The sequence below is a fragment of the Limulus polyphemus genome, unplaced genomic scaffold, assembly GCF_000517525.1.
Source record: "Limulus polyphemus unplaced genomic scaffold, Limulus_polyphemus-2.1.2 Scaffold101, whole genome shotgun sequence".
Taxonomy (NCBI): Eukaryota; Metazoa; Arthropoda; class Merostomata; order Xiphosura; family Limulidae; genus Limulus; species Limulus polyphemus.
The window spans coordinates 549,254-561,900 of NW_013665711.1; the positions used below are offsets into that span (position 1 = coordinate 549,254).

The 12,647-nt window shown below is 30.8% G+C and overlaps 1 protein-coding gene across 6 annotated transcripts in view; it reads left to right on the forward strand.

Annotated features, from left to right (window-relative positions):
- The window catches only part of LOC106470064 (transcription activator BRG1-like), a 101,758-nt gene that overhangs the window by 56,906 nt on the left and 32,205 nt on the right, over positions 1 to 12,647 (forward strand). For all 6 annotated transcript variants that reach the window (XM_013930591.1, XM_013930613.1, XM_013930598.1 and 3 more), the window contains exons 20-22: positions 1,891 to 1,998; positions 5,849 to 5,982; positions 8,559 to 8,701. In XM_013930591.1, coding sequence (XP_013786045.1) covers positions 1,891 to 1,998; positions 5,849 to 5,982; positions 8,559 to 8,701 — 385 coding nt within the window. The remainder of the gene's footprint in view (positions 1 to 1,890; positions 1,999 to 5,848; positions 5,983 to 8,558; positions 8,702 to 12,647) is intronic.

A 12,647-nucleotide genomic window follows, 5' to 3' on the forward strand; every position in this document is an offset into this window, starting at 1 on the left:
TTGACGAGATGATTCTCACGTTGCCCCAAAGGATCAACAAACTCCACGAAGCGAAAGAAAGATCTACTAGATATTAATTAAATTATAAATATATCAATTCATGTGGTGTGTATTTACTTGTGACCACGCTGTATATATATCAGAAGAATATTGTAGATCTCTAATATACATTATTTATTTTAAAGTATTTTGAATTATTTTTGTGAAATTAAATGTTTTTTGTGTAATTTTATTCTTTGACAAAAAATAAACACAAGTTACAAGAGTTAATATCAGAATCAGATATTGGATTTGCAGTGAATCTTTTTTATACCCTAGTACATATCAGTATTGATGCACCACATGCACTTAGTCTGACCACCGAAAAGTTTATTCATATATTTTCTTAAGAAATATTACTAGTTTTACAAATATTCAAGGACTGTTCTTATTAATCTGTTTCCCACTATATGGGTATTGTGTATCTTAATTTATTTTAAACAATATTAAAGTAAGTTCTTTTCTCGTCAAACTTTTTTGAAAGAGATTAAAAATGTTCCTACATGATTGATAACAAGTGCACAAGTGTACATTTATAGCATTGGAAAAGAAAAAGCAGTTTGATGTGCAAAAAAAAAAAGTGAAGTACTTCAGTATGATAAAATAAACAATAAAATGAAAATTATAATTATTCATGTTTGGAAATAGTGTTTTGTTGAGTTAGCTTGGGAATTTATTTATCCACTGAAAAATAACAGGAAAACTTTTTTGTATATTCTGTGTATATGCATGTATTTGTGTGTGTGTGTGTGTGTATATTATATGTATAAATACAAAAACCAGTAAACAATTCATAAGTTTTGGTTAATAATGATGTTTTAAGTATAACTTGTTATTCAGTGTAAAAATATATACCATCAAGAATAGCCAATTTTTTTTTTCTATAATGTTAAGGAACTTGTAGTTTCATTCCTTGATATAGCTATAGTTTATTTATTTTGGTATGAATTGTATTAATTTATTATCATGAAGCTGAGTTGAGAACATCTGTTTAGGAAGTATTTGCAGTTTTATTTTCTTCATATTCATCAGTTTATTACTCTTGGAATATATCAGTTCCGCTAAAGTATTTTAGTTATTTGACTAAAAAGTCTCCACATCTGAAAGTTTAAGGCCAGTTATACATGAGCTTCTTACAGATTGAGCATTTTAACTTGCTATATCAAGCCACACTTGCTAGACATTACTCAAAGGTACACATGTTTTGTTTTGTTCATTAGTGAAGTATTGATTTCATAGAATGATCTTGCAGAGATGAGCTGGTGGGTGGGTGAGTGTTAATAGTTGTTGAGATGCTAAAAAATATTATAATCTTCTGATCATAGTATAGACTGAGAATACGAAACAGCATTTTAAAAGCAAAAACAACCTACAAAAATTTATTTGTACCAATCCTTTAAAATTTTAAACAACTACTTGAAACCAAGAAGTTTTACATTCAACATTGTTATTCAATATAGAACATTCAAACTAACTAGCAGTCTTTGAGAAAAATTGCAACCACTTTGGATTCATGCCTTTTGAAATATTAGAAGTTCAAAATCACAAACATTTCTTTTTTTATACTTATTCAAATACACCATTTTATATTCAACTAAACATAAATAAAACATACAACTACAACTTCTAATATTTCAAAAGGCACATATTACACCATATTACATTCAACTAAACATAAATAAAACATACAACTACAACTTCTAATATTTCAAAAGGCACATATTACACCACATTACATTCAACTAAACATAAATAAAACATACAACTACAACTTCTAATATTTCAAAAGGCACATATTACACCATATTACATTCAACTAAATATAAATAAAACGTACAACTACTTTCATAGGTTGAATATGTTGTTAAGTGTGACATGTCTTCACTTCAACGATTGCTATATCAACATATGCAGAATAAGGGTATACTCCTGACTGATGGGTCAGAGAAAGACAAAAAGGTATTGCTCTATTTTTATAAGTTTTTCAGCATGTATTCCTCACTCCCAGTTGGTATACCCATGTTTAGTGAGTTTATGTGGATGGACCTAATTACCATACATGATAATTTAGGTCTTTCATGTCGTCTGTGCTCAGTACTTGGTAAGATAGATTTCTATAATTATTTTACCATCTCAGTTACTTCCATTTAACTTTGCATTTAGGGTTTATTTATTACTTTCTTTTGTTTCATTTTCGGTATATGTATGGTTTTTGAATGTTAAACACTGTTTGGGTAATTGTAACTTCTGTCAGTTTTGTGGGTTTATTGGCTCATTATTTATACTTCTTTTCCCTGTTAATGTTATTTATTTTGTAAGTTCTTTATTCTTTATTACTAGTCACGTCTAATTGGGGATTAGATTTTAGTCAACATTTGTTATTGTTAACTGGATGCCTTTTTATTCTCACGCTCTTCAGGGTAGGTTTTACTTTCATGTCCATAGTCTTATTGGTTCTTTGAGTGGACTTATAAGATTGATACTTATGGGTCTTTTATCTTCTAAGTTCCTTTAGTGGTTTTGTATTTTAAGAGTTGCTTATTGTTTTAGATTTCAGAGTGATTTTCATTGTTTTGCGGGTTTGTTATTTTTATGTTAGTTCGTTGTAATGAGTACTTTCTTTATGTATGTTCAGTTTATGTGTCTTTTTTTTGGCTACACCTCACGACAGTTCCGTGGGTTGTACGGGTTCTACCTGAAGGTTTCTGCCTTCAATTACACCCCACCCCACCCTCTATCAACTTCCCAGACTCGTCTTTTCCAGGTGTCTGGGTGAGTCTGTTCGAGACCTCCTACACAAAGGAGTTAATGAAAGGGTGGTGCACAGTCAACCAGGATTTTACTCCATTTATTTGGTGTCCCCAAAACGAAACACAAGAGATTGGAGGGGTATAAGAGACTGGTACACTGTTAGCAATAAAATTTTTAGCAATTTTTAGAGGGCAAACCAAGACCGAGATGGCTTTGGGTGAGAGGAGTTTAGTACCTATAGGAAAAACATTTTCAGTGTAAGAAAATGTTAACTTCTGTCACAGAAGTTGTAAATTACTCAGCGAATGCTTGGCTCATTTTACCATATTGAATGATGTAATGCATGAGCCACTCGCGAGAATACTTTGTGAACAATTTTTATGATTATTATTTTTCATTATCTTACCTTAACTTATCTTATCCAATCTAATGAGTTTCTAATTTTTATGTTTTAGTTACTCTTATAACAATAAATAAAGAATATACATGGAAATCAAGAAATATAATACTATTGACCTTGTTTTGTTTTTTTTGCTGCCAGTTGCCAATGAAATTTAAGCCTACTTTTTTTTACAGTGATGGTACTAGTACACTAAATACTTTTTATCTACTTAAGAACATGGAATGATAGCACACACAAAGCAAACAATGTCACATAACTACTATAATTTAACTAGCTTTCTAAGATGAGGGGCTTATATTAGTTCCCTTTGCTGCTCGAACCCAACACCACGAGATAAACTGAAGACAAAATTGACAATATCCTGAACTGGAAACAACAACATTATACATCATTCAATAGATTAAAAGTTTGCCTTTCTGTTGATTATAAATGATATAAAATATCAAAGAGAATTATTGATAATGTATGAAAGAGAGGATTTGATAGGTGGGTGTGGCAAACAGGTCTGATTTTCTAATTTATGGCTTTGTAAACGGATAAGTTTTATGTCTATAAAAATTAGACTTTGCCTTAGTAATATCTATATTATAATGAGTAAGTGATGTTAAATTATGTACTACTCAGAGGGGTAGTAAATAAATTAGAGAAGGGGAAGAGCTAGAGAAATGTCACAATTGTCATATTAGGGGAGATTGAGGATTTTTTAAATATTTTCTTATAGAGTTAAGAACTTAAAACCTATATTAAAATCATATTTATTAACTATATTATCATGTCAAGTTTATTTATATACATTGGTAATAAAGTAGTTGAATCAAATTTTGAATATAAATCCATAAAAGGTTGTGATGTGCACTTTGACCTACCTATATCAAGAGGGTTAATTACTGTTTCCTATTTTTCTTTTTCTTTATTTACATTTGACATAGTATGTTCATTTCATCTCTTTACTGTCATGAGTTTGTTGTAATGGACCAAAATAAAGATCCCTTCCAAAACCTCTGCTGACACTAACAGCAATTTCTCAATCTTCATCTTTGCCGTTTAACGTTATGTTTGCTTGCTCCAGTCTTTATATACTCCACTACTGCCCTAGGGAATATCTAATTTGCAAAACTTTACGCCGGCCCTCATACGCCTTCTATGCAGGTACTGTATATAAGCACTGTATGTACACAATAAAATCACTTTTTCTCAACAAAGCGCAAGGATTCAGACTGATGTTTTGTGATTTACATTTTCTTAGTTTTCGTTTTCTAATCTGGAATTCTTTGTTTTGTTACCCAGAAATATATTTCCTTGAATTTTGTTTTTGTTTGTTTCCTACAAATATATTGAAAAAAAAAGATATGAATTCCCAGGTAACAGTTTCAAACACAGAGGCTACTCAGCCTTCATCTATTCCCTGCTTGTTGTCTGGTGGTGGTCAGCAGTTAGGGGGTGAGACACACTCAATGGAAGCTGTCCGTGACCTGATTCGGGGCGAGATCAAGTTCTTCATGCAGCCGTGGGGAATCTCGCCGGGAGGTGCTGATTTGAATTTTCATTCTGAAACAGGATATTCTGGGAGAATTTAAACTCCCTGTTTCCTGCATTTTCTCTCACTAGAGCTTCCTCTCCTGAGGACTCATTTGATCTGTCACCTTCTGCCCCTTTTTCTGCAGTTAGTTACACGTGTTTGTGAAGTTTTGGAAATGCAACCAGTTGCTTTTGAGTCTACCCCTGCTTTGTTGTCCAATCTTCTCAAGGGAATTACTTAGTTTTTCCTCCTTCTCCTGATATTGCTGTGCATGCAGGGAGGTTTGCAACACAATTACGTTTATATGAACAACATGTCCTGGCGTATCATTGTCAGGATGATATATATTTGAACACTCAAAGGTTGGATCCGTTGTTCGATCTATGGGGTACCAGGTACGAACATGTTATCTCTCTTAACAGGTCGCAATTTTTGCGGATTCATTTGACTCTTACTACTATTTTATGATACTTTTCTTCCCTTTAACTTTTGTCCGAAGCAGATCACCAATTGCCTCAACAATTTGATGACGAACTGGGCTCTTTACTTGTCACTACTGTGACACATTTGTCCTCTCCAGACTTAATTTTACTCATTAGAAGTTCAAATTTACCAGTAATTTAATGCAAATAAGATTTCATGGTTTCGTGTGGTATTTTACAAAAAAGAAGAGAACAGCTTTTTTTTTCATGACAAATTATATCTATTTATGTACAGTGCCATTAGTAAGAAACTATTGAACTCAGACAGGATACTTATTTGTTGTAGTTGGAAGCTTATAAGCATATGTGTGCATCTGGGACACAAGTTGATTTTCACAGTTGCTTTTGTTTTTTCCTCGTAACCTTTTTGTTACTTGTTAGGATAAGTTTGACCTTTTTGAAAAGAAATAGAGCATGTTGAGTATGTATTTTCTCTATAGATATGTTACTTTTTAAATTTAGTTTTGATGTGTTGATTTGGAGCTGTTTTCTTATACTGTAATATAAGAGAAGTTGTTTATACTTAGTAAAGTGATCAAGTATTTTATATTCTTCTTGTATTAAATTGCATGTCGTTATTTTTAAATATAAACGAAGTAATACCTACAGTTTTCAGAGGTTACAAATTTTTAACTTACTATTTTTTTTTGTTAGGGTAAGGGTGGAACTAAGACTTTAATGAACACAATAATGCAGTTGAGGAAAATCTGTAACCACCCCTTCATGTTCCAGCATATTGAGGAAGCTTATGCAGAACATTTAGGAATCTCTGGAGGAATAGTACATGGGTAAAAATATACTAAGTATCACTAAGGGAAAAAAATGATTTACCTCAAAACTTGTGTTTATTTTTCCTATGTTTTGTATGAATGCCTTTATCAAGCTTTATAGCTGTAAATGTACAGTCGTAAGAACTTAGGTTGTTTCCACTGTTTCCCAGAATGAGAGTTAAATAAAAATACCACATGAAATGTGTATATAAACAGCATTGATATAATATATATTGTTGCCAGGTGTTGCTACATGAAATGTGTATATAAACAGCATTGATATAATATATATTGTTGCCAGGTGTTGCTACATGAAATGTGTATATAAACAGCATTGATATAATATATATTGTTGCCAGGTGTTGCTACATGAAATGTGTATATAAACAGCATTGATATAATATATATTGTTGCCAGGTGTTGCTACATGAAAATTATAATATTATGATTTTCATAAAAATTAGTGACATAGAAACAGTACAATGATAATAAAATGTTTTAAATTTTAGAAATTATCAGGAAATTACAGTATTCAATAAACATTCTTTTGAATAAGATTTTTAAAGATAAACTAAACTAAATTTTTATTGGTGAGGTTGAAAACTTGTTATAGTTACAAACATTTTTTTCTGTAGTGAGAGACTACATAATATACACATAGTTTTGTTACAGTAGTATTAATGTTATTACATGAGTTATTGTGATTTTTTTATTAATTATTTAATATATAAGATTTTACTCACTAGATCTTGTAACTGATAAAAAAAGAAAGATATTTAAACTTAAACACTTGAAAGAGATTTGAAAGCTGATTCTTAGGTCATCTTTTTTGGCTGATATTGTATGACAGTAATGCATAACTTTTGAAATTCCTTCACAAGAAAACACCCTGTCATAATAAAAAAGAAAACTGTGAGCCTTTATGCATTGAATACTGATATACACAATTAAATGGGAAATAAATTAAATAATCCACAGATTAAGGGAGACCAGCGTTGAGAGGCTAACCTCGTAATATCAACATGATATATTAAAAAAATTATCGTTATACTGTAAGAATACGCCTTCATAGTTCATTGTTTTAAACAAAATATTTATTAGTTATTTAATAATCTTTAAAAAATTCACATCTAGAATTTTTTTTTCTGACAGTATATAAATTTATTTATAAATATATAATATATTTATTTTCTTTTAAACATTAAGCTGCATCACATAATTGCTAAATCATAAAGTATTGTCACAGATAGTGAAGTTTTAAAATATTTTGACACTAGTTAATATAACTGAAACTTAGTCTTCATACTTAAAGTTTTTACTACACACACACACACACATGAATTAAAATTAAGTAGTTTAATGTACAAAACAGTATAAATATAATAGTTTTCAAATATTCTGATTTAGTCAAAACTGTATTTTAAATAAGCATTTTGATTACATTCTTTGAATATTATATTGGATGCCATACTTAAAGCTGCTGTAACTGTCTGGCTGATTTTTCAGTCAAGTTTTTCTCAAACTTTTTCACCTTAAAAACTTAAACTTTAAAAGAATTATTTTTCAAGAGTATGTTCAATGATAATTGTTTGTATGTAGCTAATTCAAATGTATTAATATATGACTATAGATACAACCACATTTTTATATCTTGATAATGATAAAATTAGAATGTAAAGATGGTAAAAGTATGAATTTATGCCCTGTATCAATAATAGCTACATTGTTACTTGCTGGAGAAAACAGGATTATAAGGACTGGTGAAACTAGTTAAAGATATAGTAAAAGAAAGTCAAAGCAAGTTAAAGAAAAAAAAAAGATTTTTGTTGCTCAAAACAATTAATAGAAAAAAAAAGAAAACTGTGAGCCTTTATGCATTGAATACTTATATACACAATTAAATGGGAAATAATATATATATATATGTGTGTATGTGCACAATATTTAAGGCAGAAAGTAATTCTAGGTGTCGTATAAGGCCAATATTATTCATTTGGAAAAAAATTTTAAAACTAGAGTAGACATAAATATAATTATGAAGATAATTATGGTATACAACCAATTATAACTGAGCAAGTGAGACAATTTATACCATTAAGGGAGGTTAAGCTTTGATATTAAATGCATATAGCTTGAATGATTTTGCATATTTCTGATTTAAAGTCTGCTTTAAATTGAGGAGTAGGTACCTTAAAACAATGCTAAAGGCTTAGGTCATGAACATTATTAGAAGTGATCTTCAATTATAGGCTTCTTGCGGTGTATGAGATGCATTGGCTAATTACTTCTTTTTTTATGTTTTTCAAGCATTTGTTTAAAACTCCTGGAATTTCAATAACTGAACCACTAGGAACCTCATTAAAGGGATAATAGAATATTTACAACTGCTGTTACATTTATTAGGTGTGTTGTCAAAATAGTCTAGAAATTAAAATTATAAATGTATGTAAAAGTTTAAAGTAATGTGAAGTTTGACTGACTGTAAGATATTTTAAAGTGCACTATGTTATTTTATTGTTTGTTTATCATAAATAAATTCTACAGTTATGGGCAAGGGTATGTTTAATTTTACACTACATATGTCTTCCATTCAGACCTGACATCTACAGGGTTTCTGGAAAATTTGAACTTCTTGATCGTATCATTCCCAAGCTGTATGCTATGAACCACAGAATTTTGCTTTTTTGTCAGATGACCACACTTATGACAATCATGGAAGACTACATGAACTACAGAGGTAAGAGAATAATATAAATATGAACACTTTATTTTATATGGTGCCACATTGTTTTCTGTAATTAGTTGAAAATGTAAAAATAATTCCAACATTGCATTAAATAACCGCATTGTAGGGTACTTAATGAACTATAGAGGTAAGGGTAAATGTAAGTATTAAAACTGTTTTAAATGAAGTCACAATGTTATATAATAGCTTGTATATTCAGAATCACTATAACACTTTTGATATAAACCAATGCAGTGCAGGGTTCATACTTAACTTTTTTTTTATGGAGCCAGACAGGCATCAAAAACATGCATTTTTAGGGGCCCACAAGCAGTTTTAAAGGCCAGCCCTATAGCTTATTGTAAAATGTACTCTATAGTGAAGGTTATCATAAAAAAATCACTGAATTATATATTCGAATTTTATGTGAATTGAAAGGGAACTAAAGATATCAACATATCTCAATTTATTTTGTTGTGAACTCATATTTCATAAAAAAAACACAAGTCAAACCATTTCATTTTTGTCACACCACTTAAATGATTTGTATTCCATATATGATGTTTACTTTTTCTTTAAAACATGGTAGAACAGTAACTTTTTGTTTTCCTTTAATATAGTGTCCTTTCCTAACCAAAATAAATAATGAAAGAAAATCTTTGCATCACTGTCAGTGTAATCTATTCTTGTTCCCATATAACCCATTACCATCTAGCTGACACATATTTATCAATATAATGTCAAACATCTGATGGAGAGATGCAAAAATCATACAATTTACATTAATACTAACTTTATAGCAATCAGTTCTTTCATATCCTGAAACAGCTGTTAATTAGTCATTCATGAAATTGAATTTGTAATAATCAAAATCCTCAAACTAGCAACAAATAGAAAACAGCTCTAAAATGGCTCAGGTGGTAATGATCTAAATTATTGTCCTTTCCAAATCAAAATAAATTGTGAAAGGAAATCTAGTATGCATTAGTATCAGTGTCTGATGATGTCCCAAAATCCATTTCTTGGATTCTTCCTTCGTCACTCTGCTGCACCTGCTTCTCAATCTGGACCCTGCTGGCATTTAGTCTTCTTGTGTGTGAAGTGATCCGAGTTCCAGAGTTGGATAGCTGTTATGGGATCAAAGTCACTTATTGAAGGCAAGTGGAGCATGCCCAGAAGCTGATCAATGATCCTGTCTGCTCCAGAACAAGATTTCAAATTGGTCTTGATCTTCTTCATCTTGTTGAATCCCTGCCTCATCAGAACTGGCTGGTACAGACAGCAGTAGGTCAAAGAGGCCACACATGTTAGGTAGTTCCTCTTTAACGTTGGGGATAATAGCAACCCATGGCTGGACTTTCTTGCTATGCCTGGTTAATTAAGTAACAAAATAGATGTAGAAAATGTATCAGAAAGATCAAAATGAGAATTGCATTATTATTCCAGTTTTTAAATCATTATTTTGTGTTCATTTAAAGTTATTATTTTATATTATGCAGTGTTTTACTGATAATTGGTTAGGCAATCGGAATTTGGCCAATTATTGCATAATTGTGCGAAAATTGGAATCTGTAGAATTTGTCAAATTTCCCGATCACTGAAAACCGATTGCTGAGAAATTAAAAAAGCACCACCCAGTCCACTTTATTCACAGCAACAATCTTCTAATTTGTAAGTTTGCTTACAATCATGACCCTATACTTTTTTCCTTTTTCTTTTGACACAAAACATCATTCATCTTAGAATAAAATATCATCAGTTAAACAATCTGTCTGTTTCTCATTTATTTACATAAGTTGATACACTGAACAAAAGAAAGGTTAAAAAACAATGCTCCACACATCAGGAAGCACACTCATTTCTTTACACACCGTACATTAGCAAACAGTCGATAACAGTGCCCTATGCACAGAACTAAAACACACTGTGTGTGCTTGCCAGAGATCTCTGCAAATTTTTCCCAAAAAGTTCTAGGGATGATACAGCATTTGCCTCCACGTTACCATATTTTTATACAAATAACCCATGGGTTACATGTTAAACTAGTTTTCAAAAATGCCAACTATGGCAAGTAATACAGTATTTTTTTATTTGTTTGTTTTTAAGACTGAAATTGCCAATTTTCTATTCCGAATATTCGTGTATGTTATTGTTGTTCACGTCCAACACTTGGAGCGATTCATCAATCGGCCACAAGTACGTCTGTTAGCAATCCCAGATATTCTATGGTCAAAAACAAAGTATAAATATGAATACTTTTGATTGTATTTTTCAGTATTTGAATAGATTACAATTGTGACTTAATTAATTGTTCATGTATTCCAAAACAACAGAGCAATTGGAAATTTGGAATGTCAATTACTTTCCAATAGGGGGGTTTTGTCAATTGTTTGAATTGTGCATGTCACTGCAAGTTATATGTGGTAAACAGGTATATACAAATATTTAAGAAATAACTAACCTATTGGACAGCTATGGAACATTTCATTTCATCATTTGACAGTCCCATTACTTATGTATATGCATAAGTAACCCTAAAGTTAGTTGTGGCTCAACGAATGTGATTGCTGATTGGTTGGATTGCTTCTGAAGGAGAAAAACTAGATGTTTTGGGTTATTTGAGTATAAAGCAAATGGTTGAAAAACAAGAGTTACGAAGGGAGGTGATAAAATTTTAAATAATTCAAACAGCACAATGTGGGTCTTCTTTATCATAATGCATTTAAAGTTGTCATTTCTGTTTTTTAAGGTTGGAAAGTTGGTCAGTACGTACACAATAAAAATACAATTAGGAGCATTTTTTAATAAGGCCAATTTAATAAATATATATTTTGGCAACTGGATTGAGGATCCACTTTTCACGAACAAAAAGATTCAAATGCTGTCACTTTATTTGGCCTTTGGTTAGAATACTTCGTTTGTTTTAGAAAGTGGTTTAGTTCAAAATGTGTAGAGTGATAGCAAAAGTCTTCGAACTTATGGCTGAAGCAAATGATGAATTTAGGCAACGAACCTCAATAATTTGTAAGTCTCTCACAAAGGTCACTTAACATTATGTATTGAGCATGTACTAGCCACAAGGTCAATCTCCATTTTTGTTTTTATGGCACATTTATTGGTAACTTCATTTTAAATTTAAATGAATCTTCAAAGTACATTCTCTGTAGTCATTATAACTTTTAAAGTTAAACTGTCAACAATACTACACGATGACATCATCAGCTTTACTGTACATAATCGGAATCGGGTCGATTGTGAGCTATAATAATTGGCAATCAGTGATTTCTGATTATGACATCATCAATAAAACAGTAATGTGATGTTTTTTTTATTTTTGGCTAGTGCAGTCTGCAAATTTGGATTTGAAAGTGTTTGCCCTAACATACATTTGCTAACAATATACATGCAGTGAGGTAGATTCTCAAAACAACTTACAAGTTTGTAATTTTTACTTGTCTGTTTTTGAAAAGTGTTGAAAAAAAGAACTTGTATGTATATCATTCAAATGGGAGAGCCTTGATGCAGTCTTGTTATCATATATAAAAAGTTAAAAAAGTAGTATTCTGATTGAAAACAGTAGTCATCTTTATAAAAGTTAAAATAATCACTCTCTATTTCAGATTTTATAAATGAAATTTGATATATCAATTCCATCATGTGGATACAAAAAGCTTGAACATTGGACAGAGTGATGGCATTCTTATTAATGAAAGTGCATTTACTTTAAATACATGAGCATTAATAGCGATGACATTTGTAGATTGTACATGACTGACGAGTGTTCATAAATTTGGGAAGGTCCATTTATGGTTTGTCATAAATTCTGCTCAGTTAACTCTTTCAGCATGGGCTTGGTCCCTGGGACCGACCTCTTAACAATTTTGTGCTTGTTATAGTTTTCATGCTATAACTTTTAAATTAGTAAGCAAATGTTAACGAAATTTGGTACATTATCAGT